Consider the following 14623-nt stretch of genomic DNA (forward strand, 5'->3'; position numbering starts at 1 on the left):
TTCTCTCATAATCACAAAAATACCTCCCTCAGTCTCTGAACAGTCAATATTCACTCACTGCAGAGTACTGAGAAGAGCCGATTTTACAGTTCGTGTTCATGGACAATAGGTTTTCAAACAGGGAATGTGTGCTAGAAAGCTTTCCACTGGCTGTTACCATTCTCCACTGGTTAAAGGACAGACTGATTAAGAAGAATGAAATACACATTTAGAAATGACAGCCACTACTGAAGAGATACAAGATTTCTCATCAGTCAGCTGCATTGTACGAGCCCGAGCTTCAAATACATCTATGGTAACAACAATTTCGCTAACGTTCAAAGTTAAAGGCACCTAAGAAATCAGATTAAAAATCTGTTGCCATTTAAGACAAATCCCAGGCCTACTGCGGCAACCACATCATTTCAGTGCTGGGAGAACATATGGTGAGCTGCAGCAGGAAACACCCACGGTATTTGAAGAGAGCCCTTGTAGAGCCAAGCACTTCCAAACCAGACGCATATTTTATCGAACGCGGCTAAAGCCAGGAGTTTGCATCATAGAAACAATAGCTCCTCCCAGAGATTTAGAAATCCTGCAAGTCAGACAGCAAAGCAAAAGCTGAACAATCCCCAGCCAGGTCTCAAAGATCTTGCCAACGTAAGTGCATTGATCCACCATATCTCTACTTGTTAGTCTGATACTCTCTGGACCCTGACTGAAGCACCATCCAAGCCACCTGCCATGAGGCTTCTCAGTGGAAACCCTGCAGGTTATAACCATATTTTATAAAACCCTTTAAGGATCAGGTCCAGCTCTGTTTTGTGGGTACACACATGTTAAGAGAACGCCATTCCTCCTGCCACGTTCACTCTCTTCGCTGTTAAGACAACCAAAGCCCTCCAAGCAGAGGAGTTTCATTATGCCCATTTTACCCTTTACTCTCAAAAGAATAACAAAAGGACCAGTTTCCTGAAGAAGACAGGTTTCTTATAAAGGAAAGGTCTGGCTGCATATAAATATAAGAGGCCTCATAAGAATTTTACTAATAGGGAGAACCATGTCAGTCCCATACCACATTGTCTTTCCAGCTGCATTCCATTTCCTCTGTACCCTGGTCATCATGGCTTCCTCAAGTAGTTAGAGACTACTGCAGAGATAAGGCTTTAGTCTCAATTCTGTGCCAACAAAGATAATTTTAAAAAGAAATGTGTATAAATGTCTTTGGTAGCTGCAGGTTTCAAACTGCTAAGCAAACCCTTGCTAGTAGAAACAGTCAGAAAGGCATAATGAAAAATAGCTGCATAATGTAAATTGCAAGGCAGTAAAACACACAGTTAAATAATAGAAAGAGATTAATTAAAAGAAATAGGCAAGCAAAAATAGGTTTATCAGATCAGATGTGAAATGTGACAAAGTCAACAACATGAAAGTGAAACAAAAGGTCTAATAAGCAATCTGCAGCAAGCAGAAGACTTGAGCAGGAAGAGAGAAATCAGCAAATTCACATTAAGATCACAGCCTAGCAGAAGCACATGTAAAGAGAGAAATGTCACTAGTAATATTTAGTGACATAAGACCAATTAACATTACTAGGTATGTGAAAAGACAAGCCATGGCATGGCATTCTGCAGCTAATCTGGTCTATCTGCCTGGACACCTTGTTCTTCTCTTGCCTATTTGTTTTATGCAGATGTTTTCTTATCATAGGCTTCAGAAAACGCAGAACTATTGCATGAGGACCACAGCTCAAGTATTAACTTGTAGCACACCTGCTACAACAAAGTTAAATAAGATGCACAGCTGACAATGATTGCTGCAGGACAAATACTGCTTGGCAGATTTGCTGACCTTAAAGTACAACAAAGAGATCAGAAAATGAAAGTGAAGATATGCATCTGGTAAAAGACTATCCATAGAAAAAATAAAACCACAAAAAACCCCACAGTTGCCTGATAAGGCATAGCTTATAGAAAATATTATCATGTGAAACGCTGGTGTGAAAGTAGCCAGCAGAGTCTACACTTCAATTCTTTTCCAAGAATTGTTATGCTTCAAGTGGTAAACAAACTTGGAACTATTTATAACTTTAAGACCACCCAGTACGAACATTACGTTCAACTCTAAGGATGTCAAACCAACATTTGTTTTAGTAAGACTCCTCTGTGTGAGTTCTGAGAGGTCTTCCTGCTCTTAACAAAAGTAGGAATGGTACCACATTTTATTCCTATTTGTCTTGAGGTTACAATAAAGTTAGGACAGGGATGCAGAGTCTCTTTCCCATGAGTTCTTTAACTGTACACCACTACAGTATCAGAGCTTTCTTACACATGGAGCAGCGTGCTTGCACTTTAACTTCTGCTGTATAAAGAGTATACAGAATTAATTATTTTGGGCTCAGAGAGGGAGTGATGACACTATCACAAATATATCTGCTATCTTAACATAAGAAACACAAGAAAGATGCAATCTCATTGCAGAAGAGACAACCTTTACTGTTCTTTCAGAAGATTCCACAGTGTCAGAAGATACAGCATGGCACACATCACCTCTGGAGGTTCTGAAGAGACTATCATAGGGGAGGTTCAAACTAAGGGAAGTTTTGATTTTCAGGTACTTTTTCAGTTTGCCAAACCCCAGTACCTACTAAACATATTTGATCTGGAATCTTTGACAAGAATATTATTAAAAATAAAGTCCCCTTTTAAGTAATAAGTCTTTTTCAGAGTTAAACTAATCGGCTTCTTTAGCTCAGCCAGCAGGTTACCTACCAATTCCAACTCATGTTGGAATAGAAACTGCAGAATTTTACAAGTTGCACCAGAAAATGCTATACTCATGTTCCACTCCAAGTTAAAAGGCTCATGCAGGATTCCCCACCTCTCCCTTTCTTCTGAACTATCAGCATCATAGTAACAAATGTACGCTCTGCAAAGCATTAAGGGCTTGCATAAGTAATGAGCAATACTATTTGCACAGTCTCAAGAAAAGGTGGCATCTACATTCTTATTAATTAACCCAAGGAAAGTAACACATTCCATCTAAAATCAGGAGGAATGTTTTCCTCTGATGCATAAAAAAATTATTCTTTAAAGAGCTCACCTCTTAGAAATGCTGTATCTTCTATTTCAACACCTGGCACTAAACTGATCAAACTCTTGACTGAGCCTACCTCCAGCACCATCAGCACACACTGACAGGCTGGGGGTGCAGAAGGAAAGGCTCCGGCAGTGCCATCTTACTCAGAGCTGTGTTCAGGAGCACACTGACACCTACTCTCCACAGCACCCTGGTCTTGGCTCTCAAGGGCTCTCTGCAAGTTTTGAAGTGCAAAGGGCTATTTCTGCAATCCACAGCAGACAGCAAGTCTCTGCAGCCGCTGCCTTACCAGCAAGGTCAGGAAAAGGGAGGAACCAGAGTGAGGCACAGCATCTACCATTTCAAATTCCGCAGTTACTTCCCTTTACATAGGGGTGGAGGGAGATGAGGGTCACTCTGACCAAGCCCACCCACCTCTGTCACCAGTGCTCAGATTTGGGACTGGGGTGGAAGGAATAGCATCAAAGGAAGACCACACTAGGGAACACAGATGCTAAAGAGAGCAAGAATGCTCAGGTAGTCATGAACAAGCCTGGACACTGAGTAAGCAGTGTCCCACAAGCAATTTCCTGTCGTGCAACAACAAAAACAACACTACGCTCCTTTAGACTCCAAGTCACTAAATAAGAACTGAACAGAGTCAGAGAGAGCAAGATATCCCCTTATCCCTCAAGGCTGCCTTACTATGCCAGGACTGACACTTTGTCCACACAGCTGCCACCCCACTGTTCTGTAGCTAAGCAAGATTTCGGTCACCAGAAATGTCAAACACAGCCTGCTTTCACCAATGAGAAATAGAGCGGCATCTTCTCGTGCCTCTGCCAAGACCCACCAACACGCAAAAAAACAGTACTGTGAGCCTTATGTAACTCCTGAGGCTGGCAAAGCAACAATTAGAATCTCAAGGCTCTTATGAGAGGTGATACGTTAAATTCTTCATAAGTAATTGCTGCTAATGAGTTCAGTGATGGTTTCAGGTGCATATTTTCCCGAAAGAGTCATTACACTGCTTCTGTGCATACTGTCTCTGTTTCTGTGGATACCCACTTTTTGCTGTGTTGCAGTATAACAGAGGCAGTCTGGAAAGGGGTGGGGGTGGCAGGGGGAACAGCACTGGAAGTCTACACAATCAGGTTCTGTTCCCAAATCTGACAATATGTCCCTATATGACCTTCCATGAGCCAGTTACAAATTCCATGTCTCCACTTATGCTTTTGTAAAATGAAGACACTTCAAAATGCTAAACAAAGATACAGGGAAGTTGCATCAGTTCTTTTGTTTCAAGAGTTCAGGCTTTTTTCTTCTGTTAAACTTAGATTAGATACTAACAGGAACTTTGCCCTCAGAAGTACACCACTTCCTACTTGTACTCAGCCTGCTCCTGTACTCTTACCTTCATTACAACTGCCTTCATTCTCCACTTTGTGAGACCTTCCCAAGGCTCAGCTATTTTCTCTTTACCAGGGGAGCTACTTACTGTAACAACCTCCCAGAGAACCATGGGGAAGTATTAGATTGTTGCCCCATTTAATCACACTTCTTTCTTCCTTCCAACAATTCCACAGGACTGTGCACAGCAAGAGCAGCACAGGGAACAAGGATCACACTCTGCATACACTGACCCCAGACACCCTGCAAGCTTCTTCCTTCCAACAATGCACAAATAGAAGGGGGTGGAGAGCACTTCCCTTGTGCAAGAAACAATACACACCTGTAAAAGCTTATCCCAATCCACTTTACTGCACCTGATTAAGGTAGCACTTAAGAAAAATGGAGCAGGAATAGCAGACAACATCTTGCTGGCTTCTTAAACCAAATATACCAAAATTAAGGGAAACATTTCAAATTTGGAAAAGGTCATCTCATATCACTACCTTCTCTGGACACAAACCAGACATACAACACTGTAGGATTCATCTTCTTTAAATTCAGTGTAATCACTTGCTGATTCAGTGAAGTTGGGCTACAGTCTTATTGCTGCCTGTGAGTTAAAGCTTTATTTTCCAAAATACAAAGACACTTGCATAGGCCCACAGAAGAGCTATAAGCCTAACCCACCAACCTGTACCTATATTATTATTCTAAAAAAAACCCCAAAACCACATACAGAACAGCCAGTGCCTTTTATACTGCTGGCAAACATTTGCTTAAACTACCTTAAAAAGAACATTATTTCAAAGTATAATGTAACACCTTTTTTAAAAGAATATTATTTAAACCTACAAAGCATAAGAGATACATTTCTATTTTATCTCGTTGCTCTCTAATTTTGAACTATATTTGGTGTTACAGAAAGTGAACTTAATTTGTTTTGTTAGATGCTCCAAATTTAGCAAGAAAACTTGTGGAAGAAAAAATATTACTGTATTTACTCTCAAACTGATTAACCTATGAACATAAAAGCATACAAGTTCTAACAGCACATGAAGGATTTGTATTAGTGACAATTTAAGAAGTTTATCCTTTTAGAGCAGCTCATTTCCTGAATTAGACATTCTGAGTGAACTTCTTTGTACTGAACTAAGTTAAGCCACTTTCCATGTACCAGGCGATGAAATTGAGTGTCTGACCAGCTACCAATGTTTAAAGAAAAGCCACAAAAAAAGGTTCATCAGTGCTGGAAAGAAATATCTACAGTATAGAAGAGCAGAACATCCAACTTATCAAGCAAAAATAGTTCCTCTATGCATCTTGGAAGGTAACACAAACATTTATGAAACTTTCTGCATGCAGCACTTCTGCTCAACACATTTACTTTTCTAACAACTGGAGAGATACTTCAATTTTTTTTGCAATAGCATTTAAACTGAAATCTGTCCCTGCTCTTGTCTGTTTTACCCAGAATAGCTTGTTAATTCACCGTTCAGTTTCCACATACCAGTCAGAAGCTACAGAAGGAAGTAACATGACAGAAAAACACACATTTAGGCAACACAGCGCCTACTTCCTTAAAAGGTCTCTCAATTTATTTTTCTAAAGCTGCTAAATCTACCCACTTGAGACTATCAAGATGAAAATTTATACAAGCAGTGCAAGCTATTTGTTTAGAGATTCTCACAGTCATATTAAAATTATATTTGAGCTTAAAAACAAGAATTACAAATGGATTCTTCACAAGTGGTCTAGAAGCTTGAGACTGACAAAAACTACGTATATCTGCATACGCATAAACAAGGTTAGAAGGAACACTTGATTTAGACAGCAGGAGAGTTGTAAGCAGTGTTTTATAGCACAGAGAGGCCTCTCTGGGATACACCAGTCAACTGAAGTTGTTCAAAAGGAAGTCATCAGTGCAGTAACACTGCACAAGCTGATTTCCTGTGTCATTCTAATGTTTCATAAACTAGTTATTGTAAATAAGTTCCTTAAAGCACTAAAATAACTCAATACAGCCAGAAAAATGACTAGTGAATCTCTATGGAAGTTAGTATTTTTCAGCTGAACAATCATAACTACAACTACAAATACTTTAACTCCTTGTTATTTCTGATCAAGTTAATACTGTCTACATTGACGAAACTTCTCACTAGCATCTTCAGCTTTATGCTACAGATTTTCAGATAGCCTTTTGGTTACAAGCACAACAAAAGAGCTACTCCCAAAACATACCTGCAGGCAAAAGGATTTGGGGAAGACATCAGCTATGGGAACTTACATTTAAAAAATATTTTTAAAAAATTAATACATCTATATATAAGAAAAATTATTCCAGAAGGCAAAAATATACCTTAAAGATTTAAGGTTCAAAACCTGCTCTTAAACCGTTCAGAGCTTAAGCCTCTGATCTAAAACAGGGATCTAATTTTCTACCTGCTTGTTATTGAAGCTTCCAACTAGAAACACTGCAGATTTTAAATACTGTCAGAGATTAAATACACTAATGTACTTATAATGCCCTTTTCCTTCTATTCAAAGCCAAAATCACCATGAAAACATCACAATGTTCTTTAGTCACTATTTCTACATTTGATTTTCTTTATTTTTTTCTGTCTCCCTTTTCTTCACATCCACCTCAAGACTGTCACTATACTGTATTTTCCTTTTAGCACTGCAGGTCTTTCTTAGAAGCTTCCGTGTTCTGCTTCTCCTGAATTCTTTTCTCTTCCTAGATAACCAGAATACACATGGTCTGGAGAGCAAACTGCGTTACCAGCCGGCATTCTGATACAGTCACAGTGTGCCTTAGCAAGAAACTGCTTCCTGCTTTTCTGAGAACAGCAATTTTTAACTAGAGATTCCCAAATGCTGTCATATTTCCTAAATGTTCCAGTAAAAGGATACTAACTCTCCACACATGTACATTCACCATCAGGGAGGCAAGTTCCAGCCAGGTGAGCTTTTCCCCATTTCCCTCTCTCTTTTTTTTTTTTTCCCCCCTGAGGAATCTCTAAAGACATTGAATACAAGTTTTCCTCAATAAATCAGCATGACTGAAATTTTACCAGAATTAAGTAAGCGAGACAAAACAAAATTCCTGTATTTTCAAACTTAAAAAAATATATATAGCTTGAATACAGCAATATTAGTGATGGGAAATTACTTTCCTGCTTAAATCAGTGAAGAATGTAAACCATAACACTGAGAACATCATTCAGTCTCCTATTACAATCACTATGAATTGTTAGTGCCAGCAATCAGAATAGTCTGACAAACCTGTTTCACCTCAGTGGCACAACTCAGAGTGGGTAACAGCACACGGTAATTTTTACCACTATGGAGCACTTTGCTTTTTCCACAGAAAAAAAAGAAACCCCTCCAAATTCAAAGTGACTAAACTGAACCAGCTACATGCTACCAGATAAGTTGCAATATCTAGCTACTAGTGAAGTATTTTAACATTCACTTCATGGCCAGATTCTCTGTTCTGGTCTGTCTTTTTTATAAAATGCTCAATTACATTAAACACATCGATTTTGTATTGTATGTTTGTTAAACCTCTTACTTTCCTTTTCTCCCTTCCCACCCCACAATACTCATACACCCAAATCTCATAACCCAGTGCCCTGTGTCATACTGCCTAATCCAGCAGTGGCCCCACCACATGCACTGGCAGTATAATCTGTTCAGCAGTCCAACTGGACAGCAGATGGCTTTGCATCAAGTGCTGATTAAAAAAACCACCTCCATCAAACACTTTAAAAAATACATAGTTTTAGCAATACATTTACAACTTTTACTGAGCAAATATACAATACATGTAAGATACAAGTAAGGTATATACAATTTCCAAAGCTACTGGACAAGACTCCATTAGGAATTTTAAAATTCCGGCTTCCTTTCAAAGGGGGTAAACACAGCTGTGCAAAGATAAAACAGACCCCACCAATCCCACATCCAGCTGACCTTGATACTTGAGGTGAAAATGAGCTACCAAATTTAAAAAAAAAAAAAAAAGGAAAAGGGAAAGCCACCCCAAATGACTGGATGGGAATTTGCTCAAGTGTTGTGAATATTTGGTTTGTTTGATTAAAGTAAGAAAAGACATGTTTTATGACTCTGAAGAAAATGATGTAACTGAAGATTCTCTGCACCTTTCTGACATAGGGAAAAGTCAGGAGCAGGAGACACGTCAAAACTTGTGCTGCAATTACCATACTCATGTATTTGTCATATTTCCCATGAGTAAAACCAAATGAACCTCGCCTGTTAAAAGCATTTATATCAGCAGCTTTCTCTGGGTGGAGCAAACAACTCGGAAGCATAAATAGACATTAACTCATACTACCTCATATACCACAAAAAAACCCAAAACTTGAAAATATGGCTTGTTAGAACAGTTTTAATTCAAATATCTCATTAAAAAAATCACTTCAGATTATTAAATATGTGCTTCCATATTTGCTGCTCCATTACTAAAAACAGTAAGACAGCTTACAGACAGCTTACCAGCAATGATGAATACCAAAGATGTTAGCAACCTGTATTAAATACTTATCACAGGTAATCTAGTATTAGATTCAACAAGTTCACTCTACGAGCTGTCTAGTAAATAAAGTTTGTTTGCCTTTCCCCTTCAAATTTTTAGGGGGGGTGGGGGGGAAAGCTGAGTTTGAGCATCTCTGGATGGTTCTGCATCCAGATCAGTATGACTAAAGACCGAGACTTAGGAGTCACGTGAGGTAAATCCTGGAAAAAAAAAATAATAATAGTAAATTGTGCTTAAAGTAGCTTCACAAAAGCAGACTTAAAAGAAGGCCAAGAAGCACTGGCAATCTATGGGATGGAAAAAATATCCACGCCGACCGGTGGAGAGACGCTACAACCAATGGAGCCTCCTCCCGCATGAGACCCGGTCTGCAGTCACTGTTGTAGGGTGTTGGAGCCGGGCAGGCTGCGAGAGCCACAGATTGCCATTTTGAAACACCGCCTCACGCCCGCACGGCGGTGCCAGCCCACGGGCAGCCTCCTGCCCCCGCACGCCGCTCACGGCAGCGCTGCGGACCCGCAGCGCCGCGGCTCCCGAGGCCCCGCCGGGACCCGCACACCGAGGAGGACCCGGCGCGGATCCCCGAGCTCCGTGATGTCACCCGTGTGCGGGGCCCCTTCCGCTCCCCGCGCCGCTGCGGCGGCGGCCCCGGCGGAGCGCGGTGCGGGGCCGCCCGGCACCCGCGCCCCACGTGCGGCGCATCCGCCCCGGCCACAGCCACCGACCGCCGCCCTGAGGCCCGTCCGCGGTCCCCGGAGGGAGCCGCCGGGAAGCCGTGGGGAAACCCGGGTCGCAGCCGGCCGCACGGAGAGGCTCGGGGGCCCTCGCGCCTCCCTCACCCCCACCCCAGCCCTGGGAGGTCTCCGGGATGTGACTCATGATAAATAAATACAGAGTGGGGGGAGGAAAAAAAAATGAAAAAAAAAAAAAAAAGACACACCCTCGGAGCCGGACTGACATAATAACCCCCTCCCTTCCCCTCTGGAGCGGGGGAAGGGAAGCCTGGCCGTTCAGCTGGGAAAGTTGAAAGAAAAGGCAAACCCGAGGGACCGGCTGCGGGGCGGGAGCCGTAGCGAGGGCAGCCAGGCGCCGCTGCCCCTCGGGCGGCTCCGGCCCCGCCGCCCTTACCGGAGAGCCGAGCGCCGCCGAGCGCAGCCGCCGGCCCCCGGTGCGCTGCCCCGCCGCCCCTCACCTGGATGTAGTTGTTTTCGCAGTAGTCGGCGACTCGAGTGAGGTTCTGGTAGCTCTCGAGCAGAGCCCGCTTGCCAGAAGGGATTTCCTCCTCTAGCAACATCTGCAACTCTGCCATTTTCCACCCCTCCGCATCGCTTCCTCTTGCATTAAAGAGACAGCGGCAGCGCCGGGCTCGCAACCCGCCTGGTATTGTGGGATTCCTCCTCGCCTCGCTTTCGTGAACGCTCGTTTTCCCCACCCATCCTTCCCCTCCGAGGGGAGGGGAAAAAAAGGAAAAAAAAATAAATAAATAAACCAAGAAAAAAGAGGAAAAGCCCGCCCTCACTGTGCGAAGGCAGCCGGGAGTTGTAGGCAGGGCCGGTCGCATGCGCGGGGCGGCCGCCGCTCATGGGCACCACCCGCGGGCCGGAGGGCCGTGGTGGGGCCCGGAGGGCTCCGGCCTGGTTGGCTCCTGAGGCGGGACGGTGGCTGCCGGACTGAACTGCTGGGAGCCCAGAGACGAGGGGACACAGTGATGTCCATCCCCCTCCCCGCTCAGAAAAGCCCCAGCCCCACAGTGCTGCCCGGAGGCAGCGCCTCTGCAGGAGAGGCCAAAAGGGTCTGGGAGGGAAGCGCTGCTCTGGTTATCTGGCCGTGTGGCAGGCTAAAAATTTGGAAGATCGCAGAATCATTTAGGTTGGAAAAGGTCTCTGAAATCATCGAGTCCAACCCATGACTGGGCACCACCATGTCAACTAGACCATGGCCCTAAATGTCATGTCCAGTGTTCCCTTAAACGCCTCCAGGGACAGTGACTCCCCTACCTCCCTGGGCAGACCATTCCAAAGATGACAAAAGAGTGGTAAGATGATGTTAGAATGGTTTGGGACAACTAGTCCCTTCCAGGGTGTTACCCCCTGAGGGGCAGGGAGAAATACTGAATCACAGTTGTGTAGATCTTAGTCAAAGCTTGCCCAGTGTAACTACTAACAGTTAGTAATTGCCTGGATTTAGGTTCATAAGAAGAGCTTAAATACTTGGTTAAGATAAATACAGTATTCCTGCCACTCATTTACCTCAGTTGTTAATCATTGTTCAGGGCTGTTAGCAAAGGTATGGAAGACAAAGGTCTGGTGTTTACTTAGTACAATCTTTCTTGCATGTGTTTTTTGTAAGCAAAATCCTGATTCTGCAGTCGTGCCAGAAGAGAAGCCAGTAACAGCAGGTGACTGCTCTGCTGAGATGTGTGTGCCTGCTCTTGCAATGAGTAACAGGCCCAGAGAAAGCCATCTCCAAGGCTCCACTGTTCACAGCATGTGCTATGTGTCTCCAGTCACAAACACAAACACAGTTAGTCCTTGCATTGTAGTAATTGTCCTAGAGAAAGCCACACAGTGGTAAAAAGGCAACATTTTTCAGAAAAAAAGCAGTCTCAAGCTCACATTATAGTAAGAGGAGACTGCTTCATCTCTATATAATCGTGACATTTTACATGTTCTCTGTAGTCTATCTCCTGTTTGCAGTACTGTTCTTGTCAGTTTGGTGTAGTTGTTGTTGTCTGTAAATTAAGGTGGAGAGAGAAAAAATAGATCTTCCTTCATCTCTGCGGTCAGCAAAGCGCAGCATCTCAGCCCAGAACTGTAGAAGCAAGGATGAAAGCTAGGGAGCCTGGAAAAGACCGGTGGGCCTGGGAAACTCTGCAGCTGGAGTTACGAGAAACAGCCCCTGTCTGGGAACAGCCAGACAGGTACCAAGAAAAGTATTTGAGAGCTCTTTGAGGAGCAGAAGGAGCTGGTATGTTTACAACACTTGCTGTGGGATGGAAGTGCTATCTTCTGATGGTTAATTTACTTGGCAGCTTAGCAAAATTGTTTCCAAAGGGGTTTTAATAACTCTCTTTAGGGCAGCATGTAATGTCCAATAAAAGATTTTATTTCAGATTCCTTTTAATGTAAAATAATTAAGTTTGTTTGTATTGAGATATTGGCGAGCTTTAAATATGTCCTGGGGCAAGTGTGACCAAAACCCTCCAGTTTTAGCTTTTATATTTTTCAGATTCTGTACCGCTGTAGTTGTGAGCTTCATATTAGGGAAGAGTAAGCTCTCTTCACAGAGTAGGTAGACAAAACAATTTCTTCTCTAGCTGGGGACCAAGGACAAACGATCCAATTTTCAGGGTCAAGACCATACACAATGTGGACTGAAGAGAGAAAAACAAGGATGGGACTTCATAAGCTAAAGCTATAATTGGACAATTAACTAATATGCAAATGGACCAGAACTTATAAAAGTGAGAGACCCCGTGACCGTCCATCCATTCTGTGACCATTTTGGGTTCATCTTGGGGTGTAGCCCTGGGCTCTTGTACTGCCCAAGGTGTATCCACTGAAGTATTCTAATAAATACCTACTTTATTCTTTAACTCAGTCTTGTCTCTGTTCTAGGTCAGCCTTAACATGGCATCACTCCTCTTGCACACTGGCTTCTCCTTGTTTCCAGTACTGACTTCTTGTTTCCAGCTGTATATTAATACAAAGACAAATTCGATTTCTCTATTCACTTTGGCTGCAAATTGCTTAACACCCATTGGCTTGAATGAGTCTGTAATTGCCTACAGATCACAGACTGGCTTCATGGAAGCTGTCGACATCCTCAAATGTAGCACAATTGTTGTTGGCACTTCTTAGAATGTTACAGCTGCCCCTGTAAAAGAAATGACAGATGTGTGGGGCCTTGCCCACCAACTTTTTTCAGTATGAGAAAAATGAGTGGCACATGTTTTGCTAAATGTATTGTGCTTCACTTTGGTGAGCAAGCTTGTCCTGCAAGCCCGTGGCAGGACACTGCTGAGCAGGCACTGGGGGCTCCCGGGAGATGCATCCATCTTGCACAAACCCCACCAAGTGTACTTCAAAATGTTCTCACAACTCAAGACCTTGGAGGAGCACATCAAAGGTCGCCACCTTGTGACAGCTGCGTTGAGGCTCTTCTGCAGCTGCCGCGGCACGGCCAGGCGTTGTCCCCGTGCCCACGGGTTAGACCTGGGGTAGATAAACAACCAAACCAGGTCCACTCCTGCAGGACCTGTCATCTGAGTGCCATACAACCATGGCAGTGCTGCTGTGAGGGCCACACAATGTAATATGTGCTGGGAATTGTGGTGTGGATATGCCCAGCTGATAAGATCAGCAGGCCTTGTTAGCTTTTGCCCCATGTCAGCCCTTCTTCATTCTAAATAACTCTCTGCAGGGTCTCTTGAGGGTCTTTGCAGAGTATTCCTTTTGTCTGAGGCTCTTGGATGGTGCATTGACTCAGGTGCAATAGATCAAATCTGGCTCCATGAGTCTTCATGGTGTGTAGGGCGAGTGATTCTAAAGCACCTGAAAGAGTGCAAATCTAGCAGAACCAGCGCTGAGCCACAATCTAATAAACCTTGGGCTTGCTGAAGACAGTAGTGTGTATCTAAACTGCATTCACTGGTGTTTCTTTTTAGAAACTGTTTTGTTTTGTTGTTCTTTTCATTTTGGTTTATTTTGTTGGGTTTGGGCTTTTTTGCTCTGTCACACTTTCTCATTGCACCAGGCAATAAACTGCTGATTAGGGAAAAAAAAATTACCTAACTTACACAAGATACTTCAAGTGTGCAAAAGGGCTGGGAATTAAAATTTTCCTGGCTTGGGCTGCTGGACTGGCAGAGGAAAACATGTAATTATGTCCATCAATCTCCTCCTAAACAAATGAGATCTTATCCAGACTAATATGTGCTTATATATGTCTCAATATCTCAACTTTGCACTGAGATTTTTTCCTCCTCAGTGGGGCATGAGATCTCCAGGGGCAATCCTGTCTTTCTGGGATAATAGGCCATTTTTGGCTGGGAAAGAAAAATCTGACTGTATTCTAAGTGCTGTTTAGAACAGCAGCAAAGTAGCAGTATCACAGCAACTTCTCTTGCACTGTAATTTGTGTAGCTCTGTAACTGTCTGTTCACTTTCCTTGGCCATAGATTGGCATGTGTCTTTGTTTTTCCCTTGGGAACGAACAGTACTTGCTTCAGTAGTGTTGATTGGAAAATAACCCTTTATTTTTTGTTGGACTATTTCTCAGCTGGATTGATTCCTGTTTTGGTTGTTTAGCTGCACAAGCACTTCTGACAGTGCAATGGAAAGGGAGATGAGGGATCTGAGTGGGCAGCTGGAAGCACAGAGGACACAGGGCTGTTCAGATCAGCCACATCAGCTCTGCTGCCAAATGCCAAGTCTCATTTTCTAGTAAGAAAATTTTTGTTGATTGCAATGATAGTTACACAAGTATGGCTGTCCTAGGATGAGCCTTTGGGAATACTTAATATTCTTAAATTTTTTTTTTCTTGATACCAAAATTTGCTTTTCTGGTATTTCCTTCACCTGTTTAATGACTGCCCAGAAAGGCACACAGCAGCATTGG

The 14623-nt window shown here is 43.0% G+C and overlaps 1 protein-coding gene across 9 annotated transcripts in view; it reads right to left on the minus strand.

The window, feature by feature from the left end:
- Nucleotides 1-10485, minus strand: part of ABI1 (abl interactor 1) — a 77842-nt gene extending 67357 nt beyond the window's left edge. For 7 of the 9 annotated variants that reach the window (XM_041408284.1, XM_041408281.1, XM_041408280.1 and 4 more), the window contains exon 1: nucleotides 10197-10446. In XM_041408284.1, the coding sequence (XP_041264218.1) occupies nucleotides 10197-10313 (117 nt within the window). In that variant the 5' untranslated portion in view covers nucleotides 10314-10446. Of the gene's footprint in view, nucleotides 1-10196 lie in introns of all 9 variants that reach the window. The other 2 variants (XM_041408285.1, XM_041408286.1) reach the window with 2 other exon arrangements.
- Nucleotides 10486-14623: the final 4138 nt, after the last annotated feature.

Source organism: Onychostruthus taczanowskii, unplaced genomic scaffold (assembly GCF_017590055.1).
Source record: "Onychostruthus taczanowskii isolate IOZ18803 unplaced genomic scaffold, ASM1759005v1 scaffold3, whole genome shotgun sequence".
NCBI lineage: Eukaryota > Metazoa > Chordata > Aves > Passeriformes > Passeridae > Onychostruthus > Onychostruthus taczanowskii.